The sequence below is a fragment of the Colossoma macropomum genome, unplaced genomic scaffold (assembly GCF_904425465.1).
Source record: "Colossoma macropomum unplaced genomic scaffold, Colossoma_macropomum, whole genome shotgun sequence".
In the NCBI taxonomy this organism is placed as follows: Eukaryota; Metazoa; Chordata; class Actinopteri; order Characiformes; family Serrasalmidae; genus Colossoma; species Colossoma macropomum.
The window spans coordinates 28,967,730-28,988,090 of record NW_023494802.1 but is presented as its reverse complement, the minus strand read 5'-3'; the positions used below and the strand labels follow the sequence as shown (position 1 = coordinate 28,988,090).

General features: G+C 39.0%; 2 protein-coding genes across 2 annotated transcripts; both read left to right on the top strand.

Moving 5' to 3' along the window:
* The first annotated feature begins 485 nt into the window (after window positions 1-485).
* Window positions 486-5,178, top strand: fitm2 (fat storage inducing transmembrane protein 2). Its single transcript, XM_036592019.1, is given in 3 exon segments — window positions 486-731; window positions 2,386-2,881; window positions 2,883-5,178. Coding segments are annotated over 3 exon segments (768 nt in total). The 5' UTR covers window positions 486-552; the 3' UTR covers window positions 2,976-5,178.
* A 259-nt stretch (window positions 5,179-5,437) lies between these two features.
* On the top strand, window positions 5,438-19,630 carry LOC118822752 (protein lifeguard 2-like). The gene is made up of 12 exons (XM_036592018.1): window positions 5,438-5,680; window positions 7,510-7,570; window positions 8,338-8,438; window positions 8,532-8,596; window positions 9,637-9,690; window positions 10,734-10,784; window positions 12,705-12,744; window positions 12,941-12,978; window positions 14,337-14,424; window positions 16,833-16,928; window positions 17,022-17,075; window positions 19,098-19,630. Exons 1-12 carry the CDS (start codon window positions 5,669-5,671, stop codon window positions 19,248-19,250), a joined length of 813 nt encoding a protein of 270 aa, XP_036447911.1. The 5' UTR covers window positions 5,438-5,668; the 3' UTR covers window positions 19,251-19,630.
* The last annotated feature ends 731 nt before the right edge of the window (window positions 19,631-20,361 follow it).

Below are 20,361 nucleotides of genomic sequence, written 5' to 3'. Positions count from 1 at the left end.
CATTAATGATGTCAGTAACCCGTTTCACTGACCCAATGAACTTCTCCACTCACAACCAATCAGCACTCAGTAGCTGTAACATCAACCAATCAGCACTCAGTAACAGTAATGCTAACCAGTCAGTAACTCAGTAGCAGTATCACTAGCATCCTACAGCATTAAGTAGCAGTAATGCTGGCGTCTTATGGCTTAACACCCGTTTGCTGTAGAACAAAAGAAATATACACTGACTTTTTAGTGATGAAATACATCCTTGTACATTTTAAAATTAAAGGAAGTTCCTGGAGAGGTAGAAACTAGTTTAACTTTTCCCTGTTAGCCGTTTAGCTCCATACACTCCCATTCACTGAGGACTCGCTCGCGGGCGCCCTCTGGCGTTTTGCAGTCATGTTTTTGATGTGACGGGTGAAATAGGAAGCGACCGGGCTCCCCTTAAACCGGCTGGTCCGATCGGTTTAGCTCACTCCTCCTTCTGTGACGAACCAGGAAAAGGGCCATTCATGATCTGTCTGCCTCGCTGTGCTCGGATTCATCCGCTCATACGGGGACAACATGGCTGCGTTAAGCGGCGTCGTGAATAAACTGGTATCTTTTTGGATACCAAACGTTACACTTATCCGCCGATATATGCCGGTTTTTTTCTTCGGTCTTTCACTCACAGGTTCAGTACTGAAAGAGCTGGACGTGGTCCCAGAGACATACTTCAGCAGCAGTAGAAATGTCTTAAACCTGTAAGTACGAACCTCCAGCTAAAGCTAAATAGTTATACTGTTAGTTGAATGAGTCTCTGTTCACAGAGATGTAAGTTAAAGTTAATTGGCAGCTACTTCATAAACTGTTCACCATATCATAGCTAGTTGCCTCCGCTGGTTCGAGCTACAGGTCAACCTAACGCTAGCTAACCTAGTTAGCGGGCACCTTACAAACAGACCAACAGAGCACCGGCGCCAGCACGAAGCTAAAAGTTGTTTCTTTTTTAACTTCTCCGTTCCACCTTAAATTGTGCAGCAGTCACATTCTGGCGTCTGGATCGCTGAGCTCAGGCTTCAGAATACAACTGCTGCAATATTTAAGGTGGAACGGAAAGTTCGAATAAGAAGTCAGTTTCAGCCTCGAAATTGTATTGTCCAGTAAAAGTTACCCGGCTCTCTATAATGGGACCTTGGCTAAGGAGGTGTAGGGGTTGACACACTTAGCTATAGAGAACTGGTCAGCTCGCTAAAACGGGTTTGTGACCTAAATAGTGAATATTAATGCAATTGAATTCTTTAACTACGTCATTCATTGTAGTCATATCAGCAGGGGTCTTGCATTAAGCCTCAGTGGTGGCTTAATCTCTCTGAAATCTAACTGAATAATTTAACAATAATAAAACAGTGGTTGCCATGTTACTTGGCTAAAGCCAACAACGCACGGAATATATATAATATGTCTTAAAGGGGGACTCCACCTATTTTTCACAATTTCTACATAATTAAATGGTTTAGATGTCAACAAAGTCATTCAGAGTGGTTTGTTGTGAAATGCTTCATTCTAGAGAAACAGGTTCGAAGTTGTTCACAGTGGTGGTGACAGGAATCAGAAGTCTAAAGTGTTTAATGCCTCTAAAGCTCCCTCCCAGAACGTTATTACACAAAATGGTTATAAATACACCGCCTGATGTCTGGGTCATTGCTTTACAGTAATGTTGTGATAAGGTTTTGATCTAAAACGTATTTTAATCGATTCTTGGTGGAGGGATACATGAAGGGCTTTCTAAGGCAAAATTTATTTTTTCAAACCATTATTTTATTATCATCATCACCATTACATATAAAAGCTCAGAAGACCCATGTATGTTCAATGGTGGTTTTGAATAGTAAAAAAATGCTATGTTTGCATTGTACATGTCAGGACTCCTGATTCCTATCAGCACCACTGTAAACAAATCTGCAAGTTTCTCTGCAAATAAACCGTTTCAGATCTAACCACTGAATTATACAGAAATTTTGAAAAATTGGTGGATTTCTCCTTTAATAGTTTTTCTTTGCATACGGTTTCGCCTTGTAACTTGCTGCTCCATCATGAATGCATTACTGAGTGCTTTTAGACTGAAAGCTATTTCAAAATTGTTGTCATGCTGTCATGTAATTAAAAATGAGGTGATTCCTGTTTGATACCCCAGTCGTACAACTGTCTAAAGTTTTGTTCTGTCACTGGGAGACCACAAGTTGAAATCTTGCTAATGCCACTACCAAAAAAAAAAGAGCTAGTTTTATGACTTGCACAGATACAAACATCTACAGTTTAGAGAAGCTAACCAGCTAAGCTAAGCCTAGGCTAGGGGGTTATACTGAGGCGTATGTTTTGATTTTTACTGACTTTTAAATTCCTTTTTCCCCTCAGCTATTTCGTGAAGGTCTCCTGGGGCTGGAACCTGGTTTTGCTGCTGCCATTTCTATTTCTCTCCAACTCATACAACAGAAACCTCATCTTTGTGTTAAGACGGCTCACATCTCTTCTGGTGGCAACAGTCATTTGGTACGTCTGCACCGAGGCGTTTTTCTACATTGAAGACATTACAGGGAACTGCTACGACTCCATGCAAGTCATCCATGAAGAATTCAGCACAAAAGCTGAGTGCAGAAAATCTGGTTTTGTCTGGGATGGCTTTGACATCTCAGGGCACTCATTCATCCTAGCTTACTCTACACTCCTCATTGTTGAAGAGATGGTTCCCATGCTCCACTTAGTGCAACACAACCAAAACAGAACAGTTGTTCTTGATGTTCTCTATGTTGCGCTCAATGCCATCGTGGTCATTTGGATATGGATGTTTGCCTGTACCTCTGTGTACTTCCATGACACCATTCACAAAATTCTGGGGACCTTATTTGCAGTCTTTGGGATGGTTTGCGACATACAAGGTTTGGTATCTGAAGCCGTGCTCCCCGGGACTGCCTCCGTTCCACAGTGAACACAAACAACACGACTAGACTGAACACTTCACACTAGTTCGAAAGATTGCAGCCTTGGAACAAACTGACACTAAATTAGCTCACAAAACATTGACCAGGTCCATTCTATGTGTGTTTTCTGTCCTTTTTAAAGGTCATTTGTAACGGGGGGTATTCGTGTGCTTATCTCTCAGAGGTGATGGGCAGCTGGCGTTCCAAAATTGACTCTGTAATCTGAGAGAAATGCTACATGTGGTATGCATGTCTCAAGTGACCACATTATCTAATCCTTATTGTTGCCTTCAAAACGTCAGTGGCTTCAGACAGGGTAGTGACATCTGCCTTTGCACAATGTGCCACTTTAAATACAATTGTACACAATCAGTGTGTTGAATTTCAGCATATTGCATAGTCATTTACTTATGAAATTGTGGTTTTTGTGTGTTTTTTGCTTTTCCAGTTGTTGATATTACTCAATTTAATTTAATTTTTGGCTGAATGTCATTTTAATCCAGTGCCATTGTCTATACTGAAAAAATGTTATCTTGGCAAGTTGAAAGCATTGGCATTATATCTGATATTTCTCAATTTGCGATTGCTACAAGAATATAGTAAGGTTTTACAGGTTGTTCTAGATATTTATTATAGATGTATTAACAAGTAAAATTCTTCCCTTTCTTCAAGTAAAATTAAATCTGCCAAGATTGCTATTGGCAGATTTTTTTTCAAAACACACCATCAGCAATTGGCCAGTTATTTACCTGAATTCTGGCTGATCTGTATTGCAATTTTTTGACGTTACTATGCTGTAAATAACCTGAGGCAGGGAAGTGCATTCGCACTGTGTTTGAATGCTGCTACCACAACTGTACCAAAATGTTCTAGCATGTGCGTTTTGTGTTAAAAGCCAGTTGCCTCTTACTTTCGATATAGCAGTTTTGTTGATTCATGTTATTTAAATGGGAGGCTAAGTTTTTATTCCTGAATTAGGCTCAAGCTGATTGATGATGGGTAGTTTCCATCAGAATTGTTGATCGAGTGGGACAGTTTGAATGTCCTTAAAACATGCTGTCCACTGCGTTAAGATGCAGAAGAGTAATTATGTTTGTCTCACTAGTTTTCTATTAACGAGTTTCCTCATTCAGCCGTGATGTGTTTAGTGGCTTTAAAAAGCAGTACTGCAGAGGTGATGGTGTGTTTAATCTGTTTATTGAGACCACACAGTGGCCAGTAATTTGATGTAAAGAAATCAGAATTGGCTATAAAAATCTATGATTGCTTCCCTAGATTAGTGATAACTTTATAAAAATGTTCAGAAATAGGATGAATAATCTAATAATATTCTTACGACACAACAAGGAGAAATATTACATGCATTGCCCCCATAATACCTACATTTGAGATGCTTTCTCTTGCCAAGATATCTATTTTTGCAGTGTAGTAATAGTAGTAATAAGTCAAATAGCCTGGACTTGTGGTGTAATGTTGAAGGCCTTTCACTGCATCATTTCCCAAAACATTCCCATGGAGAGATAAGTGTCAAAACGTCTTCATGATTCTAATACTCCACAAGTCTAGTCACCTTCTAGACAGCTCATTGACCAGGCTGACTGAAAACTTTTACTTGCCATTATTCCAGAAGCTTGTATCCAACCAAAATCAACCCAGATTAATAAATTCTTTACAGGTTTATCTCTAATCTGAACTCCAAAGTTCTTGCGTTTTGTGTGTCATAGTGAACTGAACTGTTTTTCAGGTGTTCTGTTTCTGGCTGTAATAGTATTGAATTCTGTTTGTCTGCAGTCTCTGTTTGTCTCAAAATAGCTTTTAATCAAGATACATTTTAGGTTTTATAAGTAATATATACAAAAATATATTGAGTATGATTGAAAGTTTGACAAACTTGGGACCCGTTATAGGAATCTACCAAAGTATTAAAATCCCCTACTGGATTTGGCCTCATATTTAGTGATGCTTGTTTAAAGCAGTGCTTGCCTGCTTCCTCAAGATGTTCTAAAAGATGACTTGAATGGACCCAAACGCACAACTGCCATAATGTTTGGTTACTCCAGAACACTAACATTTCTCTGATATTAAACATTTTAGCACTTGAAAGCCTGTACTGTATGTGGTATGTTGTACAGCAATGTCTGATAATCTGTTAGATTTTTATTTTAGTCTAATTTGTGATGTCAAACTTGACCTGTAAAGAATATTGTAATTAAACATTCAGTCCACCAGTTTTCTGACTGTTGGGTCAGTTTACTATGCTTTACGTTGGTTAAAGATAATAAAGAGGTGCTGAAAGTGTCTGGTGCTTTTCCAGAGATAAATTCTGGATACAGAAATATGTATGATTTTTGCAAACTGTACCCACCTTTCTCCTCATGTTCCTACATAATAGTTCCTGATTTCTCTGGACAAACACTGCATCAGTCACCCCTTCTCTCTGCAAGGTTTGGTTTAGCCCAGCCCAGCCCAGTCCCTGGTGCTGGAGGTTGCTAGAATGTGCCTTTTATATGGAATGAGGATATCAATCTGATTCGTTGAGATGCTCTGCAGGAGGATTACATTATTACAGCAGTGAATGGGCTTTGATATGAGCAGACAGAGTCAGCTGTGGTAAACACAAGTGTGAGGACTGTTGAAAGAATACATAAGTACATTGAACCTCCTTAGGAGAGATATTCCAGTTAGGTAAATAGACCAGAAACCAGTACAGGACAGTCATCATGACCAACAAGGTAAGCTTCTAAAGACTCTTGACACACCTATATGCTTACATCTGCTGGTCTGCCTTAGTATCTGTTTCATTTAAATGATGTAACTGGTCCAAATGATTGTGTAATGTCTGTATTCTCTGAGGCGCTATTCTGCTCTCTTCAGTTTCATTTTACTGCGGGGAGCCCAGCAGGGTGTGGTTATGATGACTCGCTCGGGAGCGCCCTCTAGAGTCTGATGAACCCAAAACACATTACTGAGTGGCAATCTCCTCTACAAATTCTCTGATGATACATTTGCCAGAGAATTTGTAGAAAGAATTGCCACTCAGTAATGTCTTCCAGGTTTGTGAAACACTAGGGGGCGCTCCCAAGCGAGTCCAAAATAAATGGGCTAATGTGGAGCAGGTCAGACAGCTCGTCCCACCGCCGTCTTTTAAAGCTCAAAGCGTAAACTTCGTCTCCTCTGCAGACCAGATTCCGCTCCCACCATGTTGAACGGTATAGACCACTGTAGTCGTGCGTCATTCTGCAGTCCTCGTTATGCCCATATGAGGAACTCCGGGTCTGAGCTCCATTTCTCTATGGCGAGAATGAATAGGGTTTTCGAAAAATCGCCTCTATCGCCCCCTGTGTTAAATAAAAATGTTCAGAACACGATACGTTTTGTTCTGTGAACATTTTTCTCTCGAATATCACTGGATCCTCTGAATTACGAGGTTGTTAAAGAGCTATAATACTAATATTGCTATATGCGAGCTAAAGCTACTGATTTTAAATTTGATGTCAATTTGATGTCACTAAGCTACACGAAACTAAGGTATCTGTGGTATCTTATCAAAATGTTCTACTGTCGCGCATAATTACAGGTAAATCCGTAAATAAAACCTCTATGTAGAATATTTTGATAGTCTAAAACTCCTTGTCAAAAATACTACCCGTGTTAAAACTAAGAGGCTAAATTTAGCTAGCTTCTTTTTCACAGCTTCTTGTTTGAATATTCCCGTTCCACCTTAAATAGTGCAGCAGCTGTGACTAGCTATCACAAACATTAGCAAACGAGACAAAATACTGACCTGTCGGTTCTGTGAAACAGCTAACAATAAGTTAATGTTACTCAGCTGTTAAGTGAAAATACAGAAACCTCCTCATATCAGGCCTTTCAACCCTCCATGAAGCTGAAGTCAGCGTCTTTTTCGCCGGCTGCTTGTTCGAATTTTCCCGTTCCACCTTAAATGGCGCAGCAGTTCAGAACGTGGCTGCTGGGCCATTTAAGGTGGAACGGGAAAAGTCGAACAAAAAGCTGGCCAATGTCCTCAGAAAATGTTACCAGCATTAAAATAATAATTAGGATATTCCGAGAGCCTAAATCAGTTTATCAGGGGGTGACAAGCTGCTTAAGGAGGCTGCCAGTCTAATGACATGAATTCAGTGCGCAGTAGCTTTAGCTCACATGTAACAATATTCATATTTCAACACTTTAACAACCTCGTAATTTAGACGATCCAGTGGTATTCCAGAGAAGAATTGTAATATAAAAGGGTAAGGCTGAGCGCAGTAAGCTAGCCTAAAGCAGCCTAAGCCACAGTCACATCAGAACTGTTTCATCATGGCTTCATTTCACACAGAGTTGCTGGAGACCGCATGGTCTTCTGGTCTTGAGGAATGTGAAGCAGTACTGAAAGTAATGGGACCTGAGAGAGACTTTCAGAACTTAAAAGCAGCCCAACACTAACCAAGTAAACAACATAATGTTGTAGGTAATGATGGTGATGAGTGCTGCAGGTGATGGTGTGCAAATTCATAAGTATTCATACACATTACTGTGCATGTTTATTATCATGTGTTTGCAGGTTTCGGCAACAAGCAAGTTAAACGACTTGGTCCCTCCAAGCTATGAGCAGGCCACTGCAGGTAACTGTATGGAGAATTTCTCCTTCTTGTAGAGTAACTGCAGTTGCAATAAATTCATAAGTACTGAAAGCAGTTCTCCAAATGAGCTTAATTCTCTTTATGATTGGCTGTCTGCCATAATAGGGGTGGCTGCATTCTTGTGCCCCTTGTGGTCACCCCTTACTACAACCAAATCTCAACTTGGGAATATAATACTTAACATTTTTGTGTATAAATTTTTTTTGGATTTGAGACAGACATCTCCCAATAGAAAGTACTCTATATATTTTTTTTATTTTATTGTATTTTTTAAACCATGGGTTTAAACTAATTCAGTGGTTTATATATCGCTGTTGTCGGAAGAAAACCTCGTACCTCCAAAAAGGTGACTTTACAGGAAAAGGGAAAAATCTGCTTTACTTTTAATCTAAGTCAATGAAACCAGACTTTTTTCCATACATATATTGTAGTTTATGGCTGTTTTCACTGGTAATTAAAGAAATATTGCACTACATATAAGAGACTATATATATATATATATATATATATTATATATATATATATATATATATATATATTCTTATTATTAAAGAAACATAGATACTGAAACATGTTGCAGACCATTGCCAGTCTCAAAGTCAGAGGAAAACAGGCAGGCCTTAAGACAGGATTGGAATGAAACATATTTATTTTGTTTTTTAGGACAAAAAAGGAAATGTAGAGAAAGAATAAAAACCCAAACAAAAAGATGAAGGCTTAACAAGCACATTAATTGTGATGTTTTTAAGGTGGAAGCCCCAGTCACAGTGGCAGTTATCCTGGTGATGGAGACATGTTAGCAGAGTTCTGCTGGGACGACCAGAACATTAGACGGATTTTCATTCGAAAGGTATTAAAGAAGTACAGCTCCATTTGTAGGTTGCTGCTGGTTAAAGTTAACAGTGATCCTCTGTTCTTTACTGATGGTAATGTGTATGTGCAGGTGTATGCCATCCTTTCACTGCAGCTCTCCTGCACTCTTGCTGTCGTCGCTCTCTTCACCTTTTGGTGAGTGGCTTAGGAGTTCAAGTGAAACATGCCTTTAGTAATCATGTCATATTCCCATACCTCATCTACAAATTCTGACAGATATTTTCCAACACTGACTCTGAAGACCGTAAAATTAACTTGTTGTTCAGTTACTGAGTTGTGTATAAGTAGAATTCACGGCTATATTAATTTAATCACCCTCTGTAATATAGCACCATTCTGAAGTATGTTAACACCTCAGCTAGCCGGGCTAAAGTACAGCTTCTACATGGCAGGGAGAAAAAAAAACATACTGATAGACACTAGTGTCTGTGTGCTGGTTCGAGTCGCCCTCTAAAGCCTAAAATAATAATTTAAAAGTCAGAGTCGTTGGGGCAGATTTCACGGGAGTCATACATCTTTACATAATCCGGCTTGATGTTTAGGTCTGAAATACAAAATTACCATTATACTGATGAAGATATGATGACATTAGTTGATAATTCACCTCCTCAGAAGACACATCCTTCACCAAGTTTTGACTGAGTTCTCTTTCAATTCTCTTTCAAATCACACACAATCATCCGATTCATCTGCTCGAGGAAGGGGTCCGAAGCACAACCCACAATACAAAACATTCATTTATACCTTGCCAGCAATCACACATTTCCACCAGAGAGGTCTCCAAATCCCCAAAACATACGTAGTGCTCAAATAATAAAGAAATCACAACATCAGGTTGTGTCACACTCTTTCTGGCAGAAGAAATTTTTATTATAATTAAATTTACTTATTTATTCAATACTAGTTTCTTTTATACTGTTGCAGTTAATTACTGTTTTATTTGACACATCAAGCCGACAAAACAACATGCCTTAAAGGAGAAGTTTAGCCAAACATGCTAATGTTGCTAACAATGAATGGAATAAAAAAAAAAACTCCAGTTAGCATGAGGTCATTTTCATAATGCTAACTTCGCTTTCATTCACTGTTAGCAACATTACTGACTGAATCATTCCTTTGAAAATCAATTGTAACACGCCTTAATATCTCTCTCTCTCTCTCTCTCTCTCTCTCAGTGATCCAGTAAAGGAGTACATTCAGTCCAACCCTGGCTGGTACTGGGCTGCATAGTAAGTAACTTTATGCATATATATGTATATATATATATATATATATATATATATATATATACTTAGTTAGTTAGTTATTAGTCATGGTTAGTTTATCTATAATCCACATTTATGCATTTTATCAGATGCATTTCATCCTATTGCTGTTTTGTCACACCCTCCTGATAAAACAACACCTCTTTAAGGACTAGCTCCAGCAAACATGCTATTGTTGCCAACAATAAATGGAAACTAGTGGAAATTAGCATGATGTCACTTTTATAATGCTAAATGACAGTTATTCGTTTCCATTTATTGTTAGTAACATTAGCATTATTAACTGAACTATTCCTTTAATATAGGTCAAGTATATTTAGAAAGTACAAGACCAAAAACTAATTAAGAAAACAATGCGAAATTAAGAAAATTAAGAAAAAAAAAATGGTCATTGGGTGAAATGATAAGAAACTGAAATAACAAAAGCGGCATTAAATAATACAATTCAGGACAATAATTAAATAAAACATAATTTGCAGATGACACACAGTAAAATAGAGAAAAAATAAATAAAAAAAATTACAATATTAGTGTAGCACGGCATGTGCTACCCCAGGCTCAAAGAGGACCCTGGAGGCAGGGTTCAGTGTTGCAGCAGCCATATTTTATTTCCCAAATAAACACAAAGCAAACAAAACCAAATAATCAAAGCTCTGCTAAGCTGGCCACTTTTCAGTGGCTTTCAACTAACTAGACTTTTCAGTCTTTTTACTCAAGCTTTTCAGCTCTTCAGTTCTCTGCTGCTGCTTGTCCCTCTCTCCGCCCCCTCCCCACTCGCGGCTCTCTACCTGCCGTCTTGGCCGAGGTTCGCCGCCGCTGGGTGTTCGGGCCCCGCCTTCCTGCCGGCTCTCACGGCCGTCATCGTTGGGGCCCGGGGGCGGGCACATCCCGCAATCAGTTTAGTGCTTCCTTCATTGATGGTGTCAGTAACTGGTTTTGACTGTGTGCTGAATCCATGCAGAATGTTGAAACAGTTCACTGAACCATGTCTATTTATTACCACGCAGTGTGGTGTTCATAGCAACGTACTTGACGCTCTACATCTTCGCTGGACCGAGGTGAGCTGTGTGCAGTAACATGCGCGAATATGCAGCTGTGTCATTGCAGATACTGTACTTTGACTGTAGATGTCAATCACTTAATACAATGAGTGGCAGACTGGGCAGGCGGACTGGGGGAGCCCTAAGTATGGGATCATTAATTGTACTGGGGCCAGTGGCGTGGTGTGGGGAAGGGGGTTTCCCTGCACTTAGTAAAAGAACAGAAAAGATGTTGACTCAAAACACACTTCTGCTAAGAACAATCCAGGTCAAATTAGATGTTTTATTGATTTTCAAACTGGAAATAACTTTACACATCCTCTCCAGTGAGAGTGCACAACTCTGGGCCTGGAAGACCAGTGTCCAGTACAAAACAGTAACAAAACAGCCAGAAGCCTGCTGAAAAATGAATAAGGGCACTTCAACGTTTACTTTTGCTACTGTAAGCTTTAGAAAACAACAAATTTGCAACAACAAAATGTGCCCTACACAAATGAGTGAGCTAGACATGCTGCCCACTCAATTAGGTCACCATGGTGATGACCAGCTCGTGTGTGCTGCATGGATGTTTTTGCAAAAGCATTTTTTAATTACTACAGTGACTATTAGACTTTTTATAAGACTACTGATTTTTTTCATTATTATGCCATTCATTTGCACTTTTTATAGTTAAGTGTAAACCCAGTTTCAGAAAAGTTGCGACAATGCAGATAAAAACAGAAAACAGTGATTTGTAAATCTACTTTGACCTGTATTTTAACAAAAAAGATATGTAAAAAGTATGTGATGTGATCAAGTGATGTGATCTTATCAAGTTCATTGTTTTTTTTTTTTTGTAAACGACTCACTCTGATACTGATGCCTGCAGCATTTCCCAAAAAAAGTTGGGATGTAGGCAATTTGAGACTAGGAACTTTGTGAAATGTTAAAAAAAAATCTAAACAGGTCATGCAATCATGCTTTATATAGATATAAAAGAAGCATTCAGGAAAGGCAGAGTCCTTTATGAGCAAGGATGGGTCGAAGCTCAGCGCTTTGCCAAAAATCCATCAGCAAAAATCCAACAGTTTTAAAATAATGTTTCCTCTGTGGTGCATAATATCATAAAAAGATTCAGGGAATCCGGAGAAATCTGTGTGCAAAGGCCAAGGCAGAAAACCACAACTGAATGCACAGTGGAAATGTGTATTGTTCTGTAATGAAACAACCTTTTAGATCGTTTATGAAAATAATGAATGTTGTGTTCTTTGCATCATAGGACTATCCAGATTGTTACCAACATAAAGTTTAAATGCCAGGGTCTTTCATGGTATTGCGGGGTATTGGTGGATAAATTGCACATCTGTGAACATTAACACTGAAAACATTTTGAGCAACATATTCTGCCTTCTAGATGACATTTTATTCAGGGACACCTATGCATATTTCAGCATGACAACACCAAGCCACATTCTGCATGTGTTAAATCAGCATGGCTGTGTAAGTAGAGGGGTTCAAGGACAGGTGATGTAACACAGTAATAAATGTGCTCCTGTACCAACTTTTTTGGAATATGTTGCAGGCATCAAATTTGGAACGAGAGTATATTTACAAAAAACAATGAAGTTCATAAAGTAAAACATCAAATATTGTGTTTTTGTACTGTTTTCAATTGAATGCAGATCAAACTGAATTTCCTTCTCACAGCTTTCTGTTTTTATTAGAATTTCACATACTGTCCCTACTTTTTTCATTAGTTACTTTAAAATGTCTACTTCAGCATTTCTCTGATAACTTACTTTACTTAAGTCATTTTCCAGAAAAGTATATTTACTTTTGCTCCTGTATGACTATCAGGTCCTTTATACAGTACTGCATACAACAAATTGTATTACTGAACTAGTGAATATTTCTACTGTCCCATTTTCACTTTGAATTCTTGCTCTATCTTTACCATAGACGCAAGTTTCCATGGAACATGATTCTGCTGTCAATCTTTGTGAGTACTGAAACAACTTTAAATCATTTCACTCTCTGCTCTATTAAACATTAACATTACAAACATTACAAAAAGTCCTTTCATCAGACTGTACATTGCTCCACAGGAATAAGTAAATCTGTAGAGGAGGCAATGAAAACTCAGTCTAATGCAAGGCTTTTCATATATATTCAGTGTTATTTTCTCCCATTTCCAGACTGTGGCTCTTGCTTTTATGACCGGAGTCATGTCCAGGTACATTGTCCAGCAGATTGCATGTGTCATGTTTCAAGTCCTTCTAACTCTCTGTTTGTGTGACTGTGGCCTGCTTATTGGGTTTAGTGTTCAGGTAATTCAGCGTGTTCAATGTGCTCCCTAACAGCATGGCTAAGACTTTGGGCATTGCCATAAGTCTTACTTCATTACCATTACTTTGCCTTGGAAATGATTTTTTCTTAAAATGTATAAGTCTATAGTTCTATTTGTAAACAAAGTCATCATTCAGATTGTTTAAAGTGGTGAAATCTGTGGCTGTGATGTCTACAATGCCAACACTGTATATGCCAAATTTCTGCAATGCAAATTTTATTCATTGTGCAAAAATGAGAGAGCATCCTTCATTTATTTAATTTCCAGTTAAAGCAGCCATTAAGTACAAGCTATGTTTTGGTGTCAGGAGGAAAAAAAGCAGAAAACATACATTTAACAGACAATTACAGAAAACTTCAACAACTAAATGTAATATAAATTTTTTAGAAGACTTGCTTTCAGTTTTTCAAAGAATTCTGCAGGGATATTGTCCTACACCTCCAAAGTTCGGTCTTAAAAGTTGGTTGCATTTTCTGCTTCTCATGATCCCAATTACAAATTTAGACCCATCGGTCCAGAAAACCTTATTCCATTTCTCAGGTGTCCACTTTCGATGTTCTAGTGCAAATTTATTGGTCTCTCTCCTTTTCTCAGTAACAGCTTCTTGACAACTGCACATCATTTCAGACTCAACGTGTTGTCTTCTCACAGTGGAAGGATGGACAGAAACACCTGTGGATTTGAAGCAGATCAGAAGCAAGACAAAAGCTTTCTCATAGACAAAAGCTTTAAGTGCTGTTTATCTGATGGGGACAGTTTTGGTGTCTCTTTTGTCTCTTACAATTGTTAGTAGCCTCGTCTTCTGAGTATGCCCTTCCAACTTGCATGTTTAAAAGATTTCTGTGCCAAAACTACCAAAAAATAAATGTCTCAGGCATCAGGCAACATATTCATAAATTTTTGTGTTAAAACTTTTTGTGAGGGAGCTTTTAGAGGCTTTAAACACTTCAGACGTCTGGTTCCTATCACCACCATTGTGAACAACTCTGACTCTGTAAGTTTCTCTAAAACAAGCATTTCACATCAAACCACTCTGAATGACTTTGTTTACATCTTACTGATTTTATTACATAGAAAGTCATAAAAATCAGTTGAATTCCACCTGAAGGGATGTTGCTTTACCCTGTGTGTGTGTGTGTGTGTGTGTGTGTGTGTGTGTGTGTGTGTGTGTGGTGAAGCTTGCTAATTATTTACAAGGGCTGTTTGTCTTTATCGTGTGCACATTTTTACTCTTCCTTCCACAGTTACTTCAACACCAAGTCCGTAATGATCTGTTTGGGTATTACAGCTTTCATCTGTCTCTCCGTCACCATCTTCAGCTTCCAGACCAAGGTGAGTATGAGATCTTTCCTGTTTGCGTGCTGACTTTGACTCTGATTAGAATCTAATTACTACACTCTTAAAAAAAGAAGGTTCTTCAAGGGTTCTTTAGTAATGGAAATGGTTCTATATAGACCCATGAACACTGAAAGAACCATGTGCATGATTAAAATCTTCTTTGTGGATTTTTTCTTCAGATTGATAGAAAAAGTGCTATATATGGTTCTATATAGAACCTTTTTTTTAAATGGGCTCTATATAGCACCAAAAAGGGTTCTTCTATTGAGATGTCAAGCTTGTAACAATAGAAGAACCATTTTTGCTGCTATATAGAACCCCTTTCAACTAGGTCCTTTCATGATGCAAAGAACACTTCAATCATGCATATGTTTTTTTGGTGTTCATGGCTCTATATAGAACGATTTTCTTTATTAAAGAACTCTTAGAGAACTGTCTTTTTAAAGTGTGTACAACTTAAATGACCTATTCATGCTCAACCCACAAATATGTTCTTTCACAGCAACTGTTGCTAATTTGGACAGAACATTAGCAAAAAACCTGAGCAGTTTTAACACATTTTGTTTTTTGTCAAAACTACATGCATTTAGACTAATTTATTACAAACAAACTAAAAAAACTGATGAGCCACACGAAAGGAAAATGGCTAAAGTTAAGCCACCAAGTTAAGTTTGGTTAAAGAAATACTTTTTTTTGTTAAAAACCAAATTTACATGGTTATCCACTTAACCCATATGCAGTCTATCAGTTAAGACATGTTTAGTGTCCAAATTTTGCTTCTTTAGTTTAGAACTCTAGTCACCCAAAGCATTTCCATACATACATACAAAAATCTTCATATATTTGCTTTAAATTATGTTGATAGGCTACATAAAATTGTTTAGAAAAAATGATGTAGTAAATTTGCATGGGAAGATGTTATGTAAAAATTTAAGCTGAAGTTGGAATTTCATTATCATTTGTATAACGCCCTGCTTTCCAGTCCTGTTTCACTTTCAAACTCTGGGAGGCTGTAGAGCAGAGGTGTGTCATAAACAGTAACATCCAAGGCTTGCTTACTGTAAGAGAGTTAGAATTTTCACGTTGAATAACAATAAACCTACAAAAATGAGGTGTTGTGGATCTATGGTATCGCTTTATTGATTTCCTAGACATATTTAATATGTGTTTTTGGCAATGAACTGCAACCTAGAAAGAGAGAAGTTCATTACCATGCAAAATCTCCATATATGTGGTGACCATTTTTCACGGTTTCCAGCAGAATATCCTCATTTTTATGGATGACACCTCAAAGAAGTGATTACTTTTTTTTTCCCTCTTCGTCTTCATACGTAGCTAAGAAGTGGTCCAGGGAGTCACTGGTGGGTCCAGTATGCAACAAATAAATTTCTTTGTGTATATTCAGATTCAAACATACACAGTTCATTTGTATAATTTTATAATAGACGCTTGATTTTTTTGAGTATGCTCACTCTTGCTGTGAATTCCCTTAGCCCTGTCTTTCCAAATCCAGACTTATCCATCGGACTGCCAAACAGAGTCGTGTTATTCATCACTCCACAGAAAACGTTTCCACTGCTCCTAAGTCCTGCAGTGGCGTGCTTTACAACACTCCATCTGACGCTTGGCATTGTGCTTGGTAATGTAAGGCTTTCATACAGCTGCTCAGCCATGGAAACCCATGCCATGAAGCTCACAGCGCACAGTTTCTGTGCTGATGTTAATGCCAGAGGAGGTTTGGAACTCTGCAGTTACTGAGTCAGCAGAGCGTTGGTGACTTTTATGCACTATGCGCTTCAGCGCTTGGTGACCCGCTCTGTAACTTTACATCCTTTCTTTTCTTCCTTTTCGTGGCTGAGTTGCTGTGGTTCCTAAGCGCTTCTGCTTTTCAATAATGCCATTCATAGTTGATCGTACAGTATCTAGGAGGGAAGAAATTTTGCATACTGATTTGTAGTAATGGTGGCATCCTATTACAGCACCACGCTCGAATTCAGTGAGCTCTTTAGAACGACCCATTCTTTCCCAAATTTTTGTAAAAGCAGACTGTGTGGCTAGGTGCTTGATTTTATGCACCTGTGGCAATGAGGCTGAATGAAACACCTGAATTTAGTGATTAAGAGGTGTGTCCAAATAGTGCAGTTCATAGTAAGTCAAACTGTGTTCTAAACCACATGGACTTGTCTGTGTGACTGAAATTAAGACCTGGATGTGCAGGTTGAAAGAACTTCTGTGTATGTATTTATGGAAACGATTTGGAAGACTATAGACTTCCAGAGTTTGTTAGCAATGTTAGCCTACCAGCACCAGCTCTAAACCAAAGAAGCAGAATCAAAACATTGCCTATGAATTGTATTAACCTGACATACAAGTCTGTTAACAGTCAGTATTTTCTTTGACAGATTGACCTGACCTCAGTCTGGGGCATGTTGTGCATCTCCTGCACTGCTTTGTCCTTCTGGGGACTCCTATTGGCAGTTCTCCTGCTTCCTGGATGTGTAATTTTTCACCTCCTTTTATAAAAGAACATCTTGATAATGTTGTTTGTTATATTCAGGCTGCATCTTAACTGTGTTTCGCCTGGCTTGCAGGTTCCTTGGATGCAAGCTGTGTTTGCCGGGTTGGGAGCGATACTGTTTTGCTTGGTAAGGCTCTAGCATGAAGTGTAGTGATGGCCTATTCAATGCTGTGACGTTAATGCTGTGGCCACTTTATGAAGTCCACACAGAGCCAGTTTATGGGGAGCCTGTCCACTTCCTATTTCTCCAGTTATACCAAATTCATGACTCCAAAATGCTAGAGCAAAGAAAAGTGCGACCCGTGGGTCAATGTTGGACAGCAAGGACATTTAATTTGGTCCACCAGAAAGCTGCCCAACCTCCCTACTCCATCATGTAAATGAGAAAATACAAATATTACACTTTGGCACCCCAAGAAAAAGGTTTGGGCAGTTGTGCTAGAAGGCATCCACATGCAAATCCTCAATGAATGCGGGTGAATGGAGCTAAACGAACTAACTTACTTTAATTTTGTAAAGTAGAAGGTTGTATTCCATTTAAAAAAAACGAAAACATAAAATCGTCTTTCCATTTTTCCATAGCAAACATGTTTTGGGCAGTGGGGATGCTAGCATTACTGCTACAGAGTGCTGATTGGTTGGTATTATTGCTACTGAGAGCTGATTGGTTGGCATTACTGCTACTTAGAGCTGATTGGTTGCCATTACTGCTACTGAGTGCTGATTTGTTGGTGAGCTGATCAGCTCATTGGCCGAATGAAAATGTTTTGCATTCACTGACATCATGTATATACATGAGGCATCGCTAGAAAGTCCTATAACTGTATTTGAAAAGTGCTCAGAATTATAACTGCAGTGTTGAAATATTTCATGCTGTTTTGTCTTGAAAAAAAATTAGTACGTTTGTCTATATAAAAATGCTTAATCATATACAAACTACAATTTTGCACAAAAGATCTGTCAGAACCCATTCATTTTTTAATTCGCTCAAGAGTGCCTTCTAGCATCTCACAAACCCGGAACATATCGAGAGGCCGTTCTCCTCAATACAAATTCTCTGGTGTACTTACTTTATGCAGTCATATACAAAAATGTGGGCATCTGGTTAAATTGCACGTTTTGTTGATTTTCTAGGTGAAGATAAGTACATCATCTACAGAGAACACACCTCTGCACAATTTAATGCACAATTACTGTTTATTTACTCACTTTAATGTATTGGAAAAAAAGAGAACATAAAATTTGGCTTGTGCACAAGTTATGGCACATTTTCTATCCATCCATCCATCTGAGGGTGCTGGAGCCTATTCCAGTGTTCATCGGGCAGAGGGCAGGAAACTCACAGGGCAGACACACAGACATATAGAATCACACACAGGTTCACACCCAAGGGCAATTTAGCATCTCCAGTTGGCCTGACTGCATATCTTTGGACTTAGGGAGGAAACCAGGGAGAACATGCAAACTCCACATAGAAAGGACCCTGGTCGCCCAGCCGGGGAATTAAACCCAGGCCCTTCTTGCTGAGAGATGACGGACAATTTGCACTTAAATTTGTAGAAAATGCTATATTTAAGTTTGTTTCATGTAGAGGATGTGTTATTTTCATTCAGAAAATCAACAAAACATGCAAGTAGATCGGGGTGTCCAAACATTTGCATACGACTGTAAGTCCACGATAAAGGTGTACAGACTGTAGTCCATCATACAGAGTTTGTGAACTACCCGCTCAACCTTATTCTTCACCAGTCAGTTGTTGACCCCAGGGCCACAGTTGACCAGGTATTATTTGGGTGGTTGACCATTCTCAACACAGCAGTGACACTCCCATGGCGTGGTAGTGTGTGTGGTGCTAATATGAATGTATCAGACACAACTGTGGTGCACAAGTTTTTACATAAGTGTTAATGAATAGCTCGTGAATGGTCTGCCACCCAAAAATGTTCGGCCGAGACGACGCTGTGGACAGAAACTGACCACTAATCAAGTACTAGAAGATGGCTGACACATATTGTGCATCAGCAGATGGGCTATAGCTTATAAGTGTACACCAGTAAGGTGGACTCTCAAAGGGGTTCTAATAAAGTGACCAGCAAAAGTATGCTGTCACTTTTAGCTATTGCTAATGGTTGTCTTGTTTGCTTCCAAGTTTCTGGCTTTCGACACACAGCGAATGATGGGGAAAAAGCGTTACATCATAAGCCCAGAAGAGTACATCTTTGCAGCTCTCAGCATCTATCTGGACATAGTGTACATCTTCTCCTTTATCCTTCTGTTGTGTGGAATGCAGGACAGGACCTGACCATAAGCTTTCTGCCAACTCTTCACATGAGCTCCGGCCTTCCTCCTTCTATCTCCGGTCCTTCTCACCAGTCTGAGCAATTCTGTCCACTACAGCATGGCCCAGCTTGTCTTGTGTGTCCTGTGTTAAGCTTTTCCTCTGCTCTGCTGTGCCACATCTGTATTCCATAGCAACTAGGATTACATCTGTGAGAGATGCAAGTTTAATGTTGTTTTAAACCAAAGAGACCAAGTGGCACAGTACACAGTACTGCTTTAATAATGGTTATGAAACTGAAGCACTCTTCTGATGTATGACGTTAGCAGTGAAACTGAGCATTTAAAGGCATGACACTCTATATTTCTCTGTGAAATATATCAATAAAAAAGCATAAAGCTCCACTAGAGGAAATTCATCACAATCAGAAATCACTGGGACGTTTTAAAGCTGAATTCACCTCCATCTCTGCTCAGACCTCATGTTTGATCTTGGTGCATGTTGACACGACATGTGAAGAAACTATAGAAACTCTTGTTCAGACGTCTTAGTGGACACTATGTGTTTGCTGCTTATTCTTTTTATGCAATTTTTCTACCTTATTTTATGGCCAGATCCCCCCTCCTTCTATCACATGATACTTGCAAGCTGGACAGGTGAGGGCTAGCAACATCTTAGCACAGTTCTATGCACTTGGAGGAGAACACTAACCCCCAATTCTTTTATGCTAACTAGACTCTCTTTGCAACAAAAGTAGCTCATGCTGCCATCAAGCTTGGACTTGCATGCACAGAGGTTTGCACACACGCAGTGTACATACTACTAAACTTGCATAAAAGGTTGATGTTTGCTCGTGTAGTGGTGCAGCCAAACATGCTGCCTTTAGGCTGGAGGAGAAGAAGTTATCCTGTGGAAAGAATTTAGCTAGTTGACATGGAAAAGACCTCAGGTACTGTTTACGTTCTGAATAGTGACCGCTGAGAATCATTTTTTTGTCTTGAGAATTGCTGTAACTTTACTTTGACAGTCATCTATCCAACTGGGCTGTACAACAAATCATGGGCGTCACTAGGCCAGTTTTAGCGGGACTTTAGTCCAGTTTTAGGCACTGCTGCTGCTGTGATGCAGCACTGCC